This window comes from Mixophyes fleayi, chromosome 2 (assembly GCF_038048845.1).
Source record: "Mixophyes fleayi isolate aMixFle1 chromosome 2, aMixFle1.hap1, whole genome shotgun sequence".
Taxonomy (NCBI): Eukaryota; Metazoa; Chordata; class Amphibia; order Anura; family Limnodynastidae; genus Mixophyes; species Mixophyes fleayi.
Window position 1 is genome coordinate 322,760,003 of NC_134403.1, and position 19,941 is coordinate 322,779,943.

Here is a 19,941-nt window from a genome sequence, read left to right on the forward strand (position 1 = left end):
TGTCCGAGGAGGTCTAAGTGAAGTGTACACAGTCCATTTACAAACGTTGATATGAATACCTGTTTCCTTGTGGGATGCCTCAGTCTCTTCTAAATCTTTGAGTTGGGACTCTACATCTTCACTATCCTCGGCCTTCTCCACAGATGGGCTATCTTTCTGAGGCTCACTTTTGGAAGAGGACTCAGATGAGGCTGCAGGGGTTCCATTTTCCAGGGCATTGGCATTCTCCTGTGAGGAGTTCTTCTGCTGCATGAGCTGCATGGCAGCCAACTTCATGAACAGGAGGTATCTGAAAGAGTATCATGTCAACCCAGCAATAGCTTTAATGTAGATTTTGATCAAGTGTAAGTTTGTCCTTGATAAAACTCGTGAACATTCGGAAAACGTTTGATGTGTTACTCTGTTTTTTATTTGCTAAAATACATAATGCACTAAAACTGTTAGACAATAGCCCTATCAGCTTCCAAGTCGAGCTGTCGGAGTACACTATGCTTTTTCCTGGCCCGGCTTCATCTATACCTCACAGATCTCCAACAGTGAGGTATCAGGGAAGCAGGTCTTAGACAGAGAATAGCATATAGCAAGCACGCTATATGACCATATGTTCTCTCTCAGACAAATGAGATCACAGATAAACTCTCTTTTTCTAAATACACAGTACACAAGGTGCTTTGTAATACATAAAAACTGTAGAACTTGTTGATAGCAGGCCCTAGGTCACCAGTTTGTTCTCCTCCTAAATCAGAACATCTCCAAATTACCTCAAATCACTGTCACCAAGGAAACCTCAGGCTCCAGTTTTACTGAGGGAAAAATATTTTCTCAGTAGCATTATGATGTACTACAATGAAGCTTTATACTGTTATATCAAGGAAGAAAACAGTCAACTGCTAATGCTGACACATGGCCAAATAAAGCAAAGGATTATTCAGAACCACACAAATAAATGAAAAAAAAAGCAAAAAAACAAAAACCAAGCGCTTTACATGGACAAGCGTTAGACTTTTGAACAGAGGTTGTGTGGGGACAATTTTCAACATCCTCCATAATTTCATTAGTTTTGCAGTTTTAACAAATTTCAGAGTTTAAAGTACCAACTTCCAACTCGCCAAAACTTTGCCAGACAAGACCATTTCTGGATGTGACAAACAGTATTTGCCCATTGATTGACTCAATTTTTCATCTTACAAATAAATATGTATTATTTTGACAATCCTCATCTAAAAATGAACTACATCCTATATTCATAATGCTTTATATAAGAGATGACAACACTCACAAAGGATGCCAACTGCACTCAAAGAAGAGACCGCGAGCCTGTACATATCAGTAATATAACAACGAAGGGGTGGTGAGACTAACTTACATCACCTAATGAGAACATGAAGACAAAATAATGGAGTCATCACAAATAATCACCCTCCATTACTTTAAAGGGTTGGTCTATTTTTGTTTTTCCACAACAATTGTCTAGCACCATATGCTGGTTGTCTCCAAATGTTGACAGAAACATGATAATCCAGTAAAGGACGACATTTTAGGAATTATATTGCTCATGTTTGGGACTCTGCGCTGTGTTACACAAACTAAGACTGCTATCCATATACGTCTTAGCTAACTCTTATCTGTGCTGCCACCTGAACATACGGTATACACTGTAATTGAGGTCATCAATGTAAGCAGAATATATATGCATGGGCTAGATTAAAGCCTAACTTTGGACACCAGACTAGCTTAAGCTTTATATACGCCTGACTAAATGTGTCTGTTTGGTACACTAGTCACCAGAGTATGCACCATTACACATTCTAAATCACCCAAAAGGCTACCCAACTGGGTGTGTGTGTAATATATATGCATTTAGCTATTTTATATTTAGTCTGCTTTGTCAGCAATGTGTTCATGTGTTGTATAATCACAATTATTTATCTAATATTGGTTTCTTGAGCACTAGGATTGGTGGGTGAGGGAATGTGTGCGGCTCCTGATTTGTCCTCCCGCTCACTCCCATCACCAATCTCCATTCTAAAGTGGTGAACATGCTCCCCCCCCCACTACCTTTGACTAAGGCAGTAGCCTGGTGAGCCTTCACCTGTGGCACCCAATAAGGTGATCCAGTCTCTGCTTTACAGCTAAGCAGATAATATAACTGGACAGTGACGTTGACTTCCGTATCATGTGACCTCATCTTCTCAACACGTGGCGGTCATGCAGTATATCCGAGGAGGAGGAGCAGTGTGTGCTCTGCACAACATGCAACCCCTTCTTCCTCTGCAGGTAGGAGCAGTGACTAGCAGAACTAGTTGTAAAAGTAAAAATGAGGGCGCTGAGATGGACATGTTAAAGAACATGTGGGGGAGGTCTGAGAAGCATGTGTGACCCGAGGACTCGTGGTACATGTAGGTGCATTCTGTGGCAAGTGGGGGTCTGAGGGCATGTGAGGCTATTTTGGAGCAACTGGGAGGTCCTACTGAGATGTGATGGAATTTTAGACCAAGTGTGGGGCATATTGGGGCAGTGATGTGTGAGCCTAAATTTCAAGAATGAAACAAAATAGCCAGAAAACTACTTTGCCACTAATGTGCAGCACTTTTGATGACTGAAGAATCTTAAGTTGCCCATCACTGGTCTATTGGGAGGAGTATGTTAGTAAAAGTCTACATTAGGTGGTAGTTTATAAATTTACAATAAGTGATTTTCTTTTAAATAGTAGTGTTCGGGCAAAAGTTCCTGAATTATATCTGCTGTGACTTTTGTTCTACTACGAGCAGCAGAAAATTGCTAACATCAGTTTTCAAACGAATATGAGTATTAACCTTTGATTCTACGAGATGTGCCAAGAATCTCTCTTTGGTTTAGATGACGAACTTTCCAGGTCAATCATAAAACATCGAGGGGCAAATGCAATTAAGCGCAAATTAAACCGAAGGCAATTCGCGTTACCGAATCACCCTTGGGTTGCGAAAGAAAATCCACGATGTTGCGGTTTATAAGTGCAGCTGTGCATAGCTGCTATGTGCTGTCTTAACGGAATATGCCCCTGGGAGTTGTGTTTTATTTCATGCCATTTCTTCTAAGTTACACTGTGCTGCAACTCACAATGCTCTCTGTCCAGGCCCCAGAAATGGTGCTCTACTGTATTTGAAACATGACTTAGATGAAGGGTGTAGAGCAAAAGAAAGCATGTAATGGCTGACAACAGGAAACTATAGCTTGCAAGACAGTTAAGCCCCGAATCTGATGTGAAAATGGTGTAAGGATAAAAGAAGATTATTTAATCCCGTTATCCAATGCTTTAGGAGGAACAGACAATAGGGATTGAAATCTAACCTAGGTGGCATTAGTCCAGCATGGAGACTGGACCCTCCAGAGGAGCATAGAAGAGAGGCCCAGTATTCCTGGGTGGTTAGGTCTGTATTCCTGTACATCATCGGAGCAAGGGATTTAACAGTAAATACAAACCATAATCCCTTTTCTCCTCCTACAGTAAGAGTGCTGGGGGGGGGGGGGGGGGGGGGGGGGGGAGTGTGGGTGGGGGGAGTTGATATAAGGGGTCAGGTTTCTTTCCCCCCAGAGCCATATCTCCTGTACTGCTACTTTCACACTTCAGAAGGACTTTTCACTGGTCAGGGTACTTTAAAAAAAAAAAAAAAAGCATTCAAATGAAACTAAAGACATGAATAAAAATAAATCGCTGTGAATTGCACGGGCACTCAGACTTGTTTTAAGTTTCACAATACCATATCATTACCAGATAGTTATAAGATTAAGAACACTGTACTGAAAATTTTAGGAAAATATATGCTTTTAAACGGAGAATTCTGGTGACTGCTGCAACGTTTTACCATTCCTGGAATAAATTTTAAAACATCCCCACTGCGACCCTAAATTTCTCTCAAAAATGAAATAGTGTCGTGGCCTTTCAACCCGCAAGAAGAAAGTTCTTTCTAATAAGTTTTAATATTTCTAGGCAACGTCACTTAGGAAAGAGGCAGTTACCTGTGTTCCACAAAAGCGTCCACTAACTCCTGGCGTAGGCAGCATAACTTGTGTCTGTGTTCTTTGGCGAAACCCATCTTCTTACATTCTTCTGGCATGTCCTCACCTTCAACAGGCAGGAAGTTGAGGTCCGGAGGGAAAGTGCGTAGCAGATCCAAGATGTAGTGGCGCCCATCATTGCCGATGATGCCTTTGCACTCCACAGAGGAGCACAGCTCCACTTCCTCATCTTTGTCATTAAGGACTTTGTGTTTTAGAATCTTAAGTGGCCGGCTTGTTTTCTCCAATAACTCCATGTACTTGGGGTGAGAAACAACAGTTTTGCCAAAGTCAATAGACCCGTAAATGACGCTCTGCTCTTGTTCCCGCTCCAATATCCCTGGAATAATGGATTGTGCAGTAACCCTGTAACCACGATAATCCACCACCACTGTCCCCAATGTGTACAGTCCTTCCACATCCACTGCATTGTATGTCCGTACACCATTAAGATCATTTGTGGGCGATACGTAAGCAGCACTATCCCCACCAAAATCTTTGTAATGATCCCGGACATCAAAACCCAAACTGAAGAAGATATTGTTCCAGATAAACATTTGCATCTTTGTCTCCTCGCTTGGGTTGATGGCCATGACATTGCCATCGATGACCGCCATAGCACCTCTGGTAGCAGCTGCTGTAAAGTCGCTGTGGACCTGAAAGAAAGTCTCAGTGAGGGACATGTGCAGATCGAAGACAGAGTCCTCTGAATAAGAGGCACGTCATACAACTCGGACATGGGAGAAACAAGCAACAACTCCTTTCATCTAGAAGAACACACCTACAAAGCGCTAAATTATACCGCTATATCATATTTCATAATACAATAATAAAGGACAGCTAAACCCCAAAATTAAAATGTTCAGATATGAAACATTAAAAAGGTAAAAATGAATTGCTCAGTGTTGAACACTCGGTTATAAAGTGTTGCCTGACCACTCCACAATATACAACTGCAGTTCCTCCCACATCTATAAGACAATGTCCTAAGGGATCGGACACAAGTAAGAAAGTATAGATTATTAATTCTCATTTATAAAGCAACAACATATTATACAAAACTGTACGCGAGAATGTAGTCATATGGGTTACTGTGCTATCCTGTGTATAAAACCATACAGGACAACTCAGCCAAGCAGTCAGCTTGTCTGCTGTCAGATAAACACCTCCCAACACTGTGACTTAACCTGAAGGTCCTCCCAAACATCACACTTATGCACAATATAGCTAAAATACCATTAACTCTCTACAAAAGGAAACTTTTGAAATATGTCAAATATTTCTATAGAATTAGAAATGGGGAGTAGTTTTCATTGGTGCAATAGTTATACTTAGTTGTAGGAATGTAGTTGCTGCTTGTACGGTTTCAGGCTTTTGACTTTATCTCAGTTTAGTAACACCTCCCAAAAAGATCCTAATTATGTAGTCACATTCATTTAGTAAAAACAAATCAATATGGTGTGGACAAGCATTTTTCTTTAAACTAATTTGTCACAGAGATAATTAATTAGTGACGCTGTCCTTCACAAGAACGTGAGTGGGGAAATTCCAACGTAGACTTTAAACCTATGGAATATAGTCTTTTGTACGTGGTCTATGGCCTGACATTATTATAAGACATACATATTAATGTAGCCCACTGTGTATAATATCAAGGATTGTATGCAACACTGACTGATTGAACATGGAAAACTAAAGATAACATAATTGGAAGCTTCAAAACACACATGCTGGAAATACAAATTATTACATGGCACTTCGCAGTAGTCATTACCTTGAAAATAGCTCTCTCTCTCAAAAGTCTTTCTGGCAAGTTCTTACGAGGCAATTCTCTTGTCGTCTGTAGCTCTTCATTCCAGTCCCTGGTCTGAAAGATAATAAAACTTAACATGTGTATAACAGGTATCGTACAGTAACCGTGTCAAAGAGCAAAAAGCGCCGACCTAACAATAAAAGATCCTGAAAGACATAAAAAAATTAACTTGCACCATGTTGTGTTGAATGTGACCGACATGGGACACGCACATCCCGGATACAAGTTAGAAATGAACTAGAAGTCACCGAGGAGTTTTGGGACAAGGCCGCAAGCCAAGTTGTTTTATAAAAGTAACTTCTAATAACCAGAATAATTTATAGCAGAAGGTGCGCATTCTGAACTAACAGCAGAACTCACAGTTTCTAGTATTACCAGGATTGTATACATTGGCATCACTTGTGTATTCTAATGATCTGCAACCACCTGTTAACCACAAACAATTAACTTACACAAAGTTTGTAAATGTAAACCTTTTGTTTCTTTTAAACATCGAAATGGCGTATGTGTCAAATATATGAATTGCCCATTAAATTCATATGTATTTGTTGTGAAATTTGAGGTTTTTTTTATTTAACATAACACATATAATTTCTCTAATAAACATAATGTCTATATGGAGGTTATGTTAAGATAAATAAATAAATATTTACCTGCCCAGGAATGTGCTCCTCATAGCCCAGGCGGGACGTGTAGGCATCCTCCGCCCTAACGCAGTCCATGGCATGTTCAACCTGCGGTGCCGTCCAGGTGTACAGCTGGAACGGGGTGGCAATTCGCTCGAATGGATGTCTTTGAACCCTGGATAAATGCAGCCAAAAGCTTATCACAGCAGATTCTGCACAAACGTAGGAACCAAACAATACCAATATATCTGGAAACACCAGATGAATATTTCCATCAAAACATGTAATGTACTCTTGACCAATTAACTTATTTTATTAAAAATAAAACATTTTCAATTGATTTTCTATAATAGTTTTTCTTGGAGAATAAAAATATATAAAAGTTTAGGTGAAAATGCTCAGCAAGAAATAGCATGGGATTAAAATGCCCTCATTGCCAACATATGTTAAATTAATTCATATTTTAAATTAAATCTGTTTTGCTATGCCCGTGTTTTCTAATTTGTTCACCAATATGTCTTCATTCTGAACAAAAAAAAACCACAACCCCTAACTATTGTGCTTATGGGTACATTACTAATCAGATAAACCCTCTCCATTTATAGATTTAATTAGATAAGGTCATAGGTTTAAAACACATTCATTTCTCCCCTGCAGAGTTTCAGCAGACAGCATTGCAGAATTCCCCAGGAAAGCTAACGTAACAATTCTATGCTCTCGGTAAAACAATGCCAACACTAATAGAGCCAGACAGCACACAGTAAGCCTGTATACGTAGAAGCAGGTGTCACGGGTATGACATTGCTCCTAGGCAGTCTGTACAGTAGCACACATCATTTAGTCCATGACAATTATTTAGCCAAAAAGGCAAAACCCACCTACACAGATCTAGAACAAGCTCTGGCCTGCTCTTAAATACAGAAAGAAAAAAACCTTACCGATAAAAGCTGAATTTTTTTTTACCACTTTTAATGAAACTATTTCCTTCAAGACCCAAAAAGGTGTTTCACTTTCAGTATACTTTTAATTGCTAGGGAGGTATTTGCTACAAGTTACAATTATCAGTTACACAGTTGGGGTGGAGGCACCGAGAGGAAAATATTAAAGGAACACTAAAAATACAAGATGATACATGTAGAAAGGCATCGAGTTACATAAACAAATATGCCTGGAAACATTCCTCTACTAGCTGCATTACCAGACAGGAAAATATTTTTCCACCCCCATCAGGAGTCTTGGGGCTGCTACCTGCGGCCGTTTTCCTTATTCTAAGGCAGTTACGGAACAAACACATTAATAAAGCTGGAGCCCCGGGAAGAAACCTATGGGCTGGTAATGTATGCAGTGTCATAACATAAACGTTACAGGCCCATACCAATCTGGTGGGTCCAGATGTCTGCCGCAAACTAGCAATGCTCGTTACCTCCTGTTGCAAGCTAGCTGTCAATAGACAACTCGCTGCCTGTATGATAAAGCACGCTTGAACAACATCATGGGACTCTTATTCCTTGCACCGATTAGGCTTTAACTAAACAAGTAGCGTGTTGTCCATTGACAAGGTCGAGGAAAGCACTGCTGGATGCAGAACACACTGCAACACCAGCCAGACTGAGTGAAATGCTCAAAACTAATATTCTGCATTATTGTTTAATTTATGGATTAAAGTTACTCCTTAAGAGCATTTTGCAGGGGTTTATTATGGTTTTTAGGTGTAGATCGCCAACACCCGTAATGGATTATGAAGCAGATGAAATAGAATGTAAATGCCAGAGCCTGGATGCCAGGAGTCCATTGATGACAGCACAGAAATCATGTGCTCAATAATCACTATATCAATTATACTGATTCTAGGTATATGCTGTTTTAGGTTGTCTGTTATGCTTTACATTATTGAGAAACATGCATAATGTCCAGCTTTTTTGTTCGAATATCAACAGTCTAGTCCATAAAAGAATTAAACTTTCCATGCACAGCACTATACTACAATGCGGTTGTACCTCTTCTTTTGCAGAGCAGCAAAATTCTTCTTGAATATGGCGCTGACCTGATTGAGCAATTCCACCAAGGAGTGACTGAGGAAGCTGGGGTTGGCTGGTTTGGGATTAAAGTTGTATGCTGTAGATCTGCAGAAAGGATTGTATGATTAACCAAGTTACCCAGGCACAAAGTTCAGCAGTTTAGTTAGGAACGTAAAATATAAAAACAAATGGGTTAATGTGCATTGCGAAATTTCATAAAAAGCATTCAACTGTAATGTATTACTAGTTCAACAAGCTTACCACCAAAGTCCCAAACTAAAAATAAAAGCAGATTAAAGACCCATTTGAAGATGTTTAACCCCAATGAGATCTGAGAAGTGTTATTTGCCTCATGTGGCAAGCCAGGATTTCCAAATATGAAATAACGCAATTCAGAAAATCTGAGCCAAATTAAAGATGCAATCATGAAACTTGATCTACATAAAAGGGTGCTTTATTCATTGGAAATCCTCGCCCAATCAGCTTCCCCTGGACAGCGGCTTGTATTCCAACATCTCATGACTATTTAGGAGCAGTCATTTGCACCAGCCAAGGGAAGCAAGGATCTCATAAACTGCTAGGGCTCCAGACAGGGGAGGCTGATCATTCTACTATTTAGCGTAAAAGGATCAATGGGTTAATATCCTCCACAGTCGTAAGCTATATATATCCAGTTACCATCAAACTTGTTAAAAGCATCGGACTGGTGCAAATGGGCTACAAAGAATGGAGTTACAATAATTGACGTTATGACATTAGTCCAGATCGGCACTTCAAAACACATTCACCATGTTAGCACAATACTCACTAGTAAAATAAGATGTAAAATGAATAAAATATTAAACTTTTTTTTTTTTTTTTTTAAATAATAATGAAAAAAAAAAAAAAAAAAAAATATTGGTTTTGCTAGATGTGGTACTGTAGACCCATTTATTTCCTCTACTAATCTGGTCAACAAGACTCACTGGTTGAGGTAGAATCCCCGTGTGGACGCTGTGATGCTGACATGACGGTCCTCCATAGTTATCACATATAAATACATCAGGTCTCCATGCATTTTCCTGTTGCCAGGAGGGGGGTTCCAGCCACTCATAGTGAACACTTTCAAGCATTGCAATGGCTGTAAAAACAAAACAAAAAAATCACTAGCCGTAATCAATTATTGTGATACCAGCTAGTGTAATGACCACAAAGAGGAAAGTAATGGAATACTACTCTGCAACAAGAAAATAAACCCAATAAACTTTAATTACATGAAAATCCCAGCATTTACTGATCTCCTCTGAACAGAGGCGTTAGAGGTGAGCAAATAATGACCTGTTGTACGGATAGGTTAACTGGCTGCTGACAAAAGGGAGCCTAGAGTGTGTGCGTGTGTTAGGGAATTTAGACTAAGCACCAATGGGGCAGGGACTGATGTAAATGATCATATATTCTCTGAACAGTCCTATGTGATACAGAGGTGCTTTAGAAATGATAAAACAAATAATAAGAATCTTGCAGAGCCCCAGAGAAGCAACAAGCATGGGAAGATCCAGTTCTAATGACTTTGCCTCATGTGAAATAAGTCCGTAACATTTAACGATATGACCTTTGAAAGCACAGCCAAAGTGCAAGTAAGGTTATAGTTAAAGACTAAACATGGTTAATGGAAAACAAAAACATAAATAAATTGCACCACAATCTGCATGAAGATTTAACAATAATGGAGCAAATAACTCAAACTTCAAAATCAAATAACTGTTTAGGTTAAAATGTGTGTGTTTCTATGATATAATTATTTTATATTTACCAGCTATACAGATAACATCCCAAACATCAGGACGGAAACATACGGGTTAGTGACTATGCTTTATTTAGGGTTACTAAACTGGACTGATACAGTACTGTAACCTCTTAATAGGTAGTGATACAGGCATTTCACTTTCTAGATCAGAAGGGACAGGATTTTAGGGAGGCAGAAAATAAACAAACTTGTTGAAACTAAAAGAAAATTTAAACAGAATATTGAAAATAGTCACAAATAGTTTTTAGCACCAACTTTGGGCAGGTTTATAAACGCCAACATATCTAGTCGGTAAAACTGTTATTTAAGCAGCCAACAAAAACCAATTGTAGAATATGTAATTATAAGTGGTTTGAATACAGAGGGATTATTTACACATATTGCAGATTTACCTTCCAGTCCTTGTTCTGTGGCTGAAGGGGACAGATGGGTCTCTCTTTACTGCCCGGCAAGATGTATTCAGGAGGGGTACAATCTATCTGCTCAAGCTCGGCCCCCTTCTTTTTCTTCTTTCCACTATCTGCAACAGACAGAGCTAATTAAACTTGTATTTCTTACAGATCACATTGTTTGCAATCCTTACATATATATTTTCCTACAAAAAATAGAAAAGGTATAGGACCCAATGGTGCAGCAATTCACAAGTATGTTGTGAGAAATATAGTGAAGCCAAGTGAACCAAATATGTGAACACATTGCTGCTTATCTGCATTAATCAAGTGCAGGAGGTCTGTATCTCATGGACCAATCAGATGCAGGAACTCAAAACAGTATACAAATAAAAGCACCATCACCTAGTGTAGTGTGTATGGTAAAAAGTTTTATTAATGTAAATCAATATCACATGCAGAAAAGCCTCAGTGTGCGCTACACTATTGGCAACTTGTGATCTGATTGAATGACAGGTATTTTAACGTTGGCTGCCATCGGGTAATAATCCGGATACTTCATATAAATTGCTAACTGGGAAAACTAAAAGCTTAATAATTAAGGACTTTCAAAGTATAGCGCCATTATTTCACCTTTACTGTATCCAAATATATTTCTTCCTACTTATACTGAACTTTAAATAAATGCAGGCTTTGACCTGGTAGTCACTGATGAATTACAAGCTCCAGAAACCTGGACTGTCGGCCTGGCTGGCTATCAAGAATATTGTAGTTAGTGACATCATGCAAAGCTAAACATGTGAGGATGAGAGAGGATCTGCTTATTCAGTGTGTGTAATGGCATATGCTGTTATATTGGAAATTGATCTAGCTCTACAAGGGAACTTCCACTTTCAGACAACCATCACACCCTCCTACAACTTTTATTAAATACATTGATAAATCTTTCTAGACTCCTGCTGAAAACCGCAGAACAAGACTAAAAAGAAAATGCATGCATTTAATAAAACTTGCAGGAGGGCAAGTACAAGGCAATAAAATGCCTCCTAAAGGTAGAAAAGCCTTTTAATATGCAAGAACAGTAGTGAAAACACCAGGCTTATGAAGTATGGGATATAAAACACAGTGTTCAGTTTGCAATACACAGAAATATTTGGCACCACATTGTATAGTTCTTTTGCAGAGAAATGAAACCAGTGAGGTTTTACAGCAGAAGAAATGGGAATGCCCTGCTCACACACCTCCAAGGTCACCATCTGTGAAGACACTTAAGAATGACAAGGAGTTGCAGTCCACTCCATTGAAAGCATCAGATGGGTCCAGGCTTTTCAAAAGGTCTCTTATGTGGCGGACATGGATTCTGGCCTCACGTACGGTGTATGGTTCTACGAGTGGAGACGTAAACAGCACATTACATGAGTGTATTACAGACATATACAAAATATGAGGAATAGTTTCTTATGGAATACAGACATACATCCAAAACTTGAATCCATAACAACTAACAGTTATGGAAAAAAGAGGATTTATGCACTTACGTTAAATCCGTTTCTCTGATTCTGTCTGGGGGACACGGCTTACCATGGGGTTGTGGAGGGGAGCTTGGGAATTGGCACCTAACTAGTTAAACTTTAGTACTGCCGGCAGACCCCTCCCCTCTACAATCCCCCTGCCTCTTCCTGTCCAGTTAGTTTTAAAAAGCCCCAGGATAAAAGAGGGCAGTCAAACAAGAACACACAGAAGAAAAACAGAAGGGAGGGATCGCAGTGTCCCCCAGACGGAATCAGAGAAACGGATCTAACGTAAGTACATAAATCCTCTTTTCTCTTTCATCCGGTCTGGGGGACACTGCTTACCATGGGGATGTTCTAAAGCAGCCCCCTAAGGGTGGGACTACTCCGAAAATCCTGCTCGTAAAGCGCTACGAGCGAAATTTGCATCAGCTGATGCAAAGACATTAAATTGATAAAATTTTGTAAAGGTGTGGACAGAGGACCAGGTGGCTGCCCTGCAAAGCTGGTCCGCAGAAGCTCCATTCCGCGCTGCCCACAAAGCCCCTACCGATCTGGTGGAATGGGCTGTAAGTCTCTCCGGCACAGGACGGTTAGCCTTTATATATGCTTGTCTGATGGTAGACGTAATCCATCTTGCGATGGATTGCTTAGAGGCTGGCCAGCCTCTCTTATTAGCGTCATAAAGGACAAACAGAGAGTCAGTGCGCCTAATCTGGGAAGTTCTTTTGACATAAATGCGGAGAGCCCTAACAACATCTAACTTATCCATAGATTGATTATCTGAATGGGAAGCAGATGAAAAGACCGGAACTACAATTTCCTGGTTAAGATGGAAAGCCGACACCACTTTGGGGACAAAAGAAGGAAGGGTCCTTAACACCGCTCTGTCCTCGTGGAAAACCAAATAAGGTTCTTTACAGGACAAGGCTCCTAATTCAGAAACCCTACGAGCTGATGCAATAGCCAAAAGAAAGAGGACCTTCCAGGTCAACCATTTTAAATCTGTCACCCTCAAGGGCTCAAATGGAGGCCCCTTGAGCATATCCAGTACCATGTTGAGATCCCACGGAGCTGTAGGAGGTACATAAGGAGGCTGTATGTGCAAGACTCCTTGAAAAAAAGTTCTAATATCTGGCAAATCAGCTAATTTCATATGAAAAAATACTGAAAAAGTGCCGATACCTGCACCTTTAGGGAACCTAATCTGAGACCTGCTTCCAGGCCCTTTTGAAGAAAAGCTAACAAGCGAGGAATATGAAAAGCGGACGAATTACATGTCCTGTTTTCGCACCACTTAATGTAGGCCTTCCAGATCCTGTGATATATGCGAGATGAAACAGGCTTCCTAGCTAACATCAAAGTGTTAACTACGCTGGAAGAAAAACCTCTAGACCTCGAGAGCCTGGCTTCAACAGCCATGCCGTTAAACTGAGCTGAGGTAAACTCTGGTGCTGGAATGGATCCTGCAGAAGAAGGTCGACTCGATGCGGAAGAAGGACCCCTGGACCTTCCGCCATAGACAAAATGTCTGCATACCACACTCGGCGCGGCCAAGAGGGAGCAACTAGGATTACTGGCAGACCGCCCTGCCTTACTCGTTTGAGGATGCGAGGAAGCATGGGAGTTGGAGGAAACAAGTATCCCATCCTGAACTCCCATGGCATCGTCATGACATCCACTGCCGCCGCTAGGGGGTCTCTTGCCCTTGCGCAAAACCTTGGAACTTTCCTGTTGTGTCTGGAGGCCATGAGATCTATGTCCGGAAGACCCCACTTCCGAACCAGAGACTGGAAGACTTCCGGGTGGAGCGACCATTTTCCCGGCATCATCCGGTTTCGGCTTATATAGTCCGCCTCCCCGTTTTCTATTCCTGGAATGAAAACTGCAGATATTGCCGGAACGTTTAGCTCTGCCCAAACCAATATTTGAGCTGCAATCTCCATAGCAGCTGCACTCCTGGTTCCTCCCTGTCTGTTGACGTATGCCACAGCCGTGGCATTGTCGGACTGAACTCTGACCGGGTGACCCCGGAGAAGGGACTGGGCTCCCTTGAGGGCCAAGAGAATGGCCTTCAATTCTAATACATTTATGGATAGAGCCGATTCCTGAACCGACCAGCGTCCTTGAAGTCGGAGGTGCAAGATTACCGCCCCCCAACCTTTCAGGCTGGCGTCCGTCGTGGCTATGATCCACGACCATGGAGCGAAGGATCTGCCCACTTTCAGATGATCCTGAACCAGCCACCACTGAAGAGATTCTCTGGCCTTCGGGGATAGGGAGATTTTCTGAAGTTCCAGGTGAAGGTGAGATCCTGACCATTTTGACAGTAGATCCCACTGGAAACATCGAGAATGGGTCCGACCAAAGGGAATGGTCTCGAAGGAGGCCACCATCTTTCCGAGTAGCCTCATGCATAAATGCATTGATGGGCTTGGGGAAGACAAAACTTGAGAAGTTACAGACTGAATAGCGCTCATCTTCTCTACTGGGAGAAACACTCTTTGTTTGCTGGTGTCCATGATGAGTCCCAGGAAAACCATGCGCTGACACGGAACCACCTGGGATTTCCTTAAATTTATCAGCCAACCATGGCTCTCGAGAACCGCACGGGTGAGGGCTAAATGATGAAGTAGACACTTCTCTGAGGAAGCTTTGATAAGTAGGTCGTCCAAATAAGGAACGACCTGAACTCCCTGCAGGTGAAGACATGCTGCCATTATAGACATAATCTTTGTGAAAACCCTTGGCGCAGTTGAGAGGCCGAAGGGGAGAGCCTGAAACTGGTAGTGGAGTGATCCCACCGAAAATCGGAGAAGAGACTGATGGTGGATCCAAATGGGAACATGGAGGTATGCGTCCTTTATATCTAGGGACGCCATATTACTGGTCCTTTTTTAGGCCGTTTATTACGGACCTCAGAGACTCCATCCGAAATCTGTCCACTTTTAAGTGAACATTGAGGCCTTTTAAGTTTAGGATGGGACGAAAGGAGCCGTCCGGCTTGTTTACTAGGAACAGGTTGGAATAAAAACCCCGACCTTTCTGGCAATCTGGAACTTTGCAGATAACCTTCTGAAGCAGAAGAGAAGCGACACAAGCCTGTATAGCCTGTCTTCTTAATGGATCCCGGGGTAGCGGGGTCTGGAAGTAACGCTGCGGGGCGGGCCCCAATAGGTCTATCCTGTACCCTTCTAAAATAATACCCCGGATCCAAGGGTCTTGGGAGGACGCTGCCCACTGTTCCCAAAACAGAGACAGACGTCCCCCCACCGGTGCCCCCTGTGGTACAGGGTGGTCGTCAGGACGCAGGCTTCTCCTGAGTCTTGGAGGCCTGGCGCTTAGATGCAAATGAGGATCTCCCCCTGGTGGAGAAGCCTCGAGAATTAGATTGTCTGCCTCTAAAGGACTGTCCCCTATGGGAGGAGGTCCCCTGGCGAAAAGAACTGCCCCGTGGGTTGCAAATCCTATACGAGTATACTGGCAAGGAAGTGCTTTTGCCCCCCGTTGCCTGAGAAATGAGGGTATCTAATTCCGGCCCAAACAAACCTGCTGCAGAAAATGGAATAGACTCAACGGACCTTTTTGATTCTGCATCACCCTACCAGGATTTCAGCCATAGTGTTCTTCTTGCAGAAATAGAGGCCGCCTGAATGGAAGAGGAAACCGCTGCTGAGTTCTGGGCTGCCTCGTATAGGTTCCCGGAAGCCTCTTTCAAATGCAGGGCCAGGGGTAAAAGTTCTGAGTCCTGCAAGGCCTCCGCCAGCTGGTCCGCCCATGCTTCCATGGCTCTAGCCACCCAAGCTGAGGCAAATGTAGGTCGGAAAGAAGAACCCGCAGCCGCAAAAATGGATTTTAACTGGGATTCAACTTTGCGGTCATTGGCGTCCGGTAGGGACGCTGAACCAGGAGCAGGGAGTAAGGTATACTTTGCCAAGCGGGCAATAGAGAGATCTACCTTGGGAATAGTCTCCCAGCGGGCTACCTCTTCCTCCTGTAAGGGATACAGGGAGGAAAATCTCCTAGGAATAGAAAACCTTCTCTCCGGCTGCTTCCATGCACCTTCAGCAATAACCTTAAGCTCCGCAGAAGGGGGAAAATGACTGGCCTTTCTCTTATCCTTCTTAAAGAGGCTTCTGTCTCTGGGGGTAAGATCCTCCGGCTCTGGGAGGTCCAACGCCTGTCTAACCGCTAAAACCAAATCATTTACAAATTGGTTTTTGGGATGGTCTTCCTGTTCCGATTGTATTAATAGGTCAGGATCCGAATAAATCTCCCCCTCTTCCTCAGAGCCTTCTTCAGAATCAGATAGGACCATAAGAGGGTTTACTGATCTAGGTCTCCTTCTCTTAGCAGGTGGGGTACTAGCGGTATCAAGCAACTGGTTAAGCTTGTTCAAGCCCTTCAAAAAAGCTGTAGACCATGCCGGGTCTGTAACAACAGAAGCCGGGTCAGGCTGCAATGAGGAAGGTCCTGGCAGACCTGCTGCACTCGAACCTGAGGAAGCTGGGAGGTCTGACTGTGGGTTAGCATTATTAGCCACCGAAGTTGCTACAGTAGATAGCAACTGATTTGACTGAAAAACCATCTGAGCTAAGGAGGAAACCGACTGTGTCAGGGAGGCCACCCAGGCCGGTTCCTCCGCCGGTGGGGCTGAAACCTGCTGGGTATGCATAGTGGGAGCCCCTGCTTCGCATGCAGAGCAGAGCGCCAAGGGGTCCCTCTGGCCACATGGTAATTTTACATGACACTTTGAGCATGTGAAGTATTTTGCCATGGGGCCCTTTCCCTTATCTGTCATTCTTATAAAGGAAGGCACACCAAACACACAGAGTAAAATCTTACTGTTGAGTACAGAGGAGAAATGGAGAGAGAGAGAGAGATAGAGAGAGCAAGTATATATCTATATATATATATATATATATATATATATATATATATATATATATATATATATAATTGTCTATATAAATGTGGAGGAACAGGTATATAAAAAAAAAACAAAACAAGTAATCAACAGATCTTTATAAACGTTGTACTTGTAAAAATAACACCACCAATAATATATAAACCAGTAGGAGACTTAATGTAAATCCTACTAGGACAGGTATTAACATTTGTGTTCAAATAAAGGTGATACTTAGCCAAAAGGGCCACAGAAAAGGAGAAGTCCAACAGTAGTTAGTCCTGTGCCTGCTCCCTCCGTACTGTTCCTCTTCCCGGGCTTCTCTTGGCGCCAGAAGGCTGGGAAAGACCATCTCTCTCTGGAAGGAGGGGGGAACTCTATGCTGTAGCTCCCCCCCCTTCAGTACTGCCGCTTTGCAGCTATATTATTTTCTTGCAAAAAAATTGTAAAAAACGGAGCCTATATTAAAAGCTCCAAGCGTGGCAGAGTAGTGGAGACCTCCAGGACAGAGGTCTCCGCAGCGTTAGCTACCCGGCACCCCCCTCCTATGTATGAGGGGGGAAACGTGGTATGGCCCCCTCTCCTCCTTCTCCATTAGCGCTGGCCTCAGAATTAAAATGGCCGCCGGCGTCTTCCGTTGCCGATAACCGGCACTCTCTGCCTGTAATGGCAGCGCCGGTTATCGGTGGGGGCTGGAGGAGTGACAGCGGTCCGTGAGACCGCTTGTCACTCTTCAATCAGGCACCTATAAAATGTTCAAATCCATGCCAGTGAGCGCCGCTGGCGCTCATCTGCCAAAGGGATGCCTGCGCTGTCCTGCTGTGAGTGTGTTCTCTATAGTAGAACACACTCCAGCGCTGCCACTGCTGGGGAAAAAACAAGTTAAAAATCAATAAAATAAAGCAAATATATAAAAAATTACACTACGTACTAAAACACTGCCCCAACTCCAGGGCACCTAAAAAAAACACTGGACAGGAAGAGGCAGGGGGATTGTAGAGGGGAGGGGTCTGCCGGCAGTACTAAAGTTTAACTAGTTAGGTGCCAACTCCCAAGCTCCCCTCCACAACCCCATGGTAAGCAGTGTCCCCCAGACCGGATGAAAGAGAAAAGAATATTCCAGCTTAAGACATTATTGTGCAGATACAGAATGCCAAGAAATGTCACAGAAAATTTAATATGGAGCCCCCCGAAATGATTGCCGGAATGAGCCAAATCGTGGAGGTCTTGCCTTGGTAACATTTACTGACAGAAAAGAACTTTTTCCACCAGTGGCCTGGCAAATGATATTGTCCAATTCGGCCCAAACAACACTGCGCCTGAATAAAGTAATGTTTGAAGCGATTTCTTAGGATTCTGTATCTGCGTATCAGGACCTCAGCCATAGGGTCCTTCTAGCTGCCACTGCTGAAGCCGATATGGAGGATGAAACAGAGGCTGCATTCTGAGCCGCCTCATATAAGTATCCAGACACCTCCTTTAAATGCAGTGCAAGAGGAAGCAATTCTGAATCCTGCAATTCCTCGGCCAACTGTTCTGCCCATGCTTCCATCGCTCTGCTGATGAAAACATGGGTCTGAAAGAGGTGCCTCCCGCGACATAGATTGCGTTGAAATGACCCTCGACCTTGTGGTCCGTGGCGTCTTGCAGGGCCGCTGTTCCCGGCAACCGAAGCGCAGTATGACGCGCCAAAGCCACTTCAGAGGGGCCGGGGATCACTGGCATCCTTACTGTCACAGGAAGGACAGTTTCTACAGTAGCAGTGGGGAGAACAGCAGAACCGCTGTAAGCTCCGTAGGCTTAGTAAGCAGCTGGACCAATGTAGTAACCAGCTGCGCCAGAGAAGCTTCCCATGCCGGTTCTTCCGGTAGTGGTAGTACGTTAATCTGGGCCTGCGTAGTGTGTCCCCCTGCGACACAGTCAGTACAAAGTGCCCCCGGGTCCTTTTCTCCAATTGGTCACTTAGCTTTAAACTTTGAACAAGTGAAATATTTTGTAAGTGGTGCTTTTCCTCTATTAGACATATTTTTAAAGGGAAAGCACAGCAAAGCAATAGAAATGCAATCACACAAGATATAGCTTGAATTAGATACAAGTATACAACTAATCTAGGACAGTCAAAGTGGTATGATGTAACAAACAATAAGAAAAAGGGGGTGTAATATGGCCCAGTAGAATACAATAAATATTTAAACTACTTGCAACACCTTTCAAAAAAAATAATATATATATATATATATATATATATACACACATATATATATATATATATATATATATATATATATATATATATACACACATATATACACATATATATATACACACACACATACATATATATATATATATATTATATATATACACACACACATATATATATATACACATACATACATACATATCTATCTATCCCTATATTCAATATAATTATAAAGGTATATAATATTGGTACTTAGCCTTCCAGCTAAGTCTGATAAGCAGGAGAAAAGTCAAGTCAGCAGTGTCCCAGATGTTATGGCTGAGGAGAGTCTGCTGTGTTCCCAGGCAATTCTTGGTGCGCAGATGGAGGAGTCCAAGTATGCCAGAAGAGGTGGGGGAGCTCTTTATTTGTAGCTCCGCCCCCACAGTTTTCCTGTTCTTAATATTTTAATTGGCCGCTGTATTGTATTATTTAAACGCGCCACCACATCTTGTTCCTTCGCTTTTTGTTCAGTCCTTCCTGACTGAAGACTCTACAGCTCCCACAAGATTGCCCCCTCTTTTTTCTGAAGGGGGAACTTGGTATGCCCCGCAAGATGGTGGCCGTCATCCCTCCGATTTACCGGCTCTCTATGCCTCTGAAGGCAGCGCT

The 19,941-nt window shown here is 42.5% G+C and overlaps 1 protein-coding gene across 5 annotated transcripts in view; it reads right to left on the minus strand.

Annotated features, from left to right (window-relative positions):
• Positions 1-19,941, minus strand: part of CLUH (CLUH binding protein of NUMT mRNA) — a 59,159-nt gene that overhangs the window by 19,923 nt on the left and 19,295 nt on the right. For all 5 annotated transcript variants that reach the window (XM_075196771.1, XM_075196768.1, XM_075196769.1 and 2 more), the window contains exons 4-11: positions 11,912-12,055; positions 10,674-10,801; positions 9,461-9,615; positions 8,475-8,600; positions 6,505-6,652; positions 5,813-5,905; positions 4,000-4,694; positions 60-289 (exon numbers count right to left, since the gene is read on the minus strand). In XM_075196771.1, the coding sequence (XP_075052872.1) occupies positions 60-289; positions 4,000-4,694; positions 5,813-5,905; positions 6,505-6,652; positions 8,475-8,600; positions 9,461-9,615; positions 10,674-10,801; positions 11,912-12,055 (1,719 nt within the window). The remainder of the gene's footprint in view (positions 1-59; positions 290-3,999; positions 4,695-5,812; positions 5,906-6,504; positions 6,653-8,474; positions 8,601-9,460; positions 9,616-10,673; positions 10,802-11,911; positions 12,056-19,941) is intronic.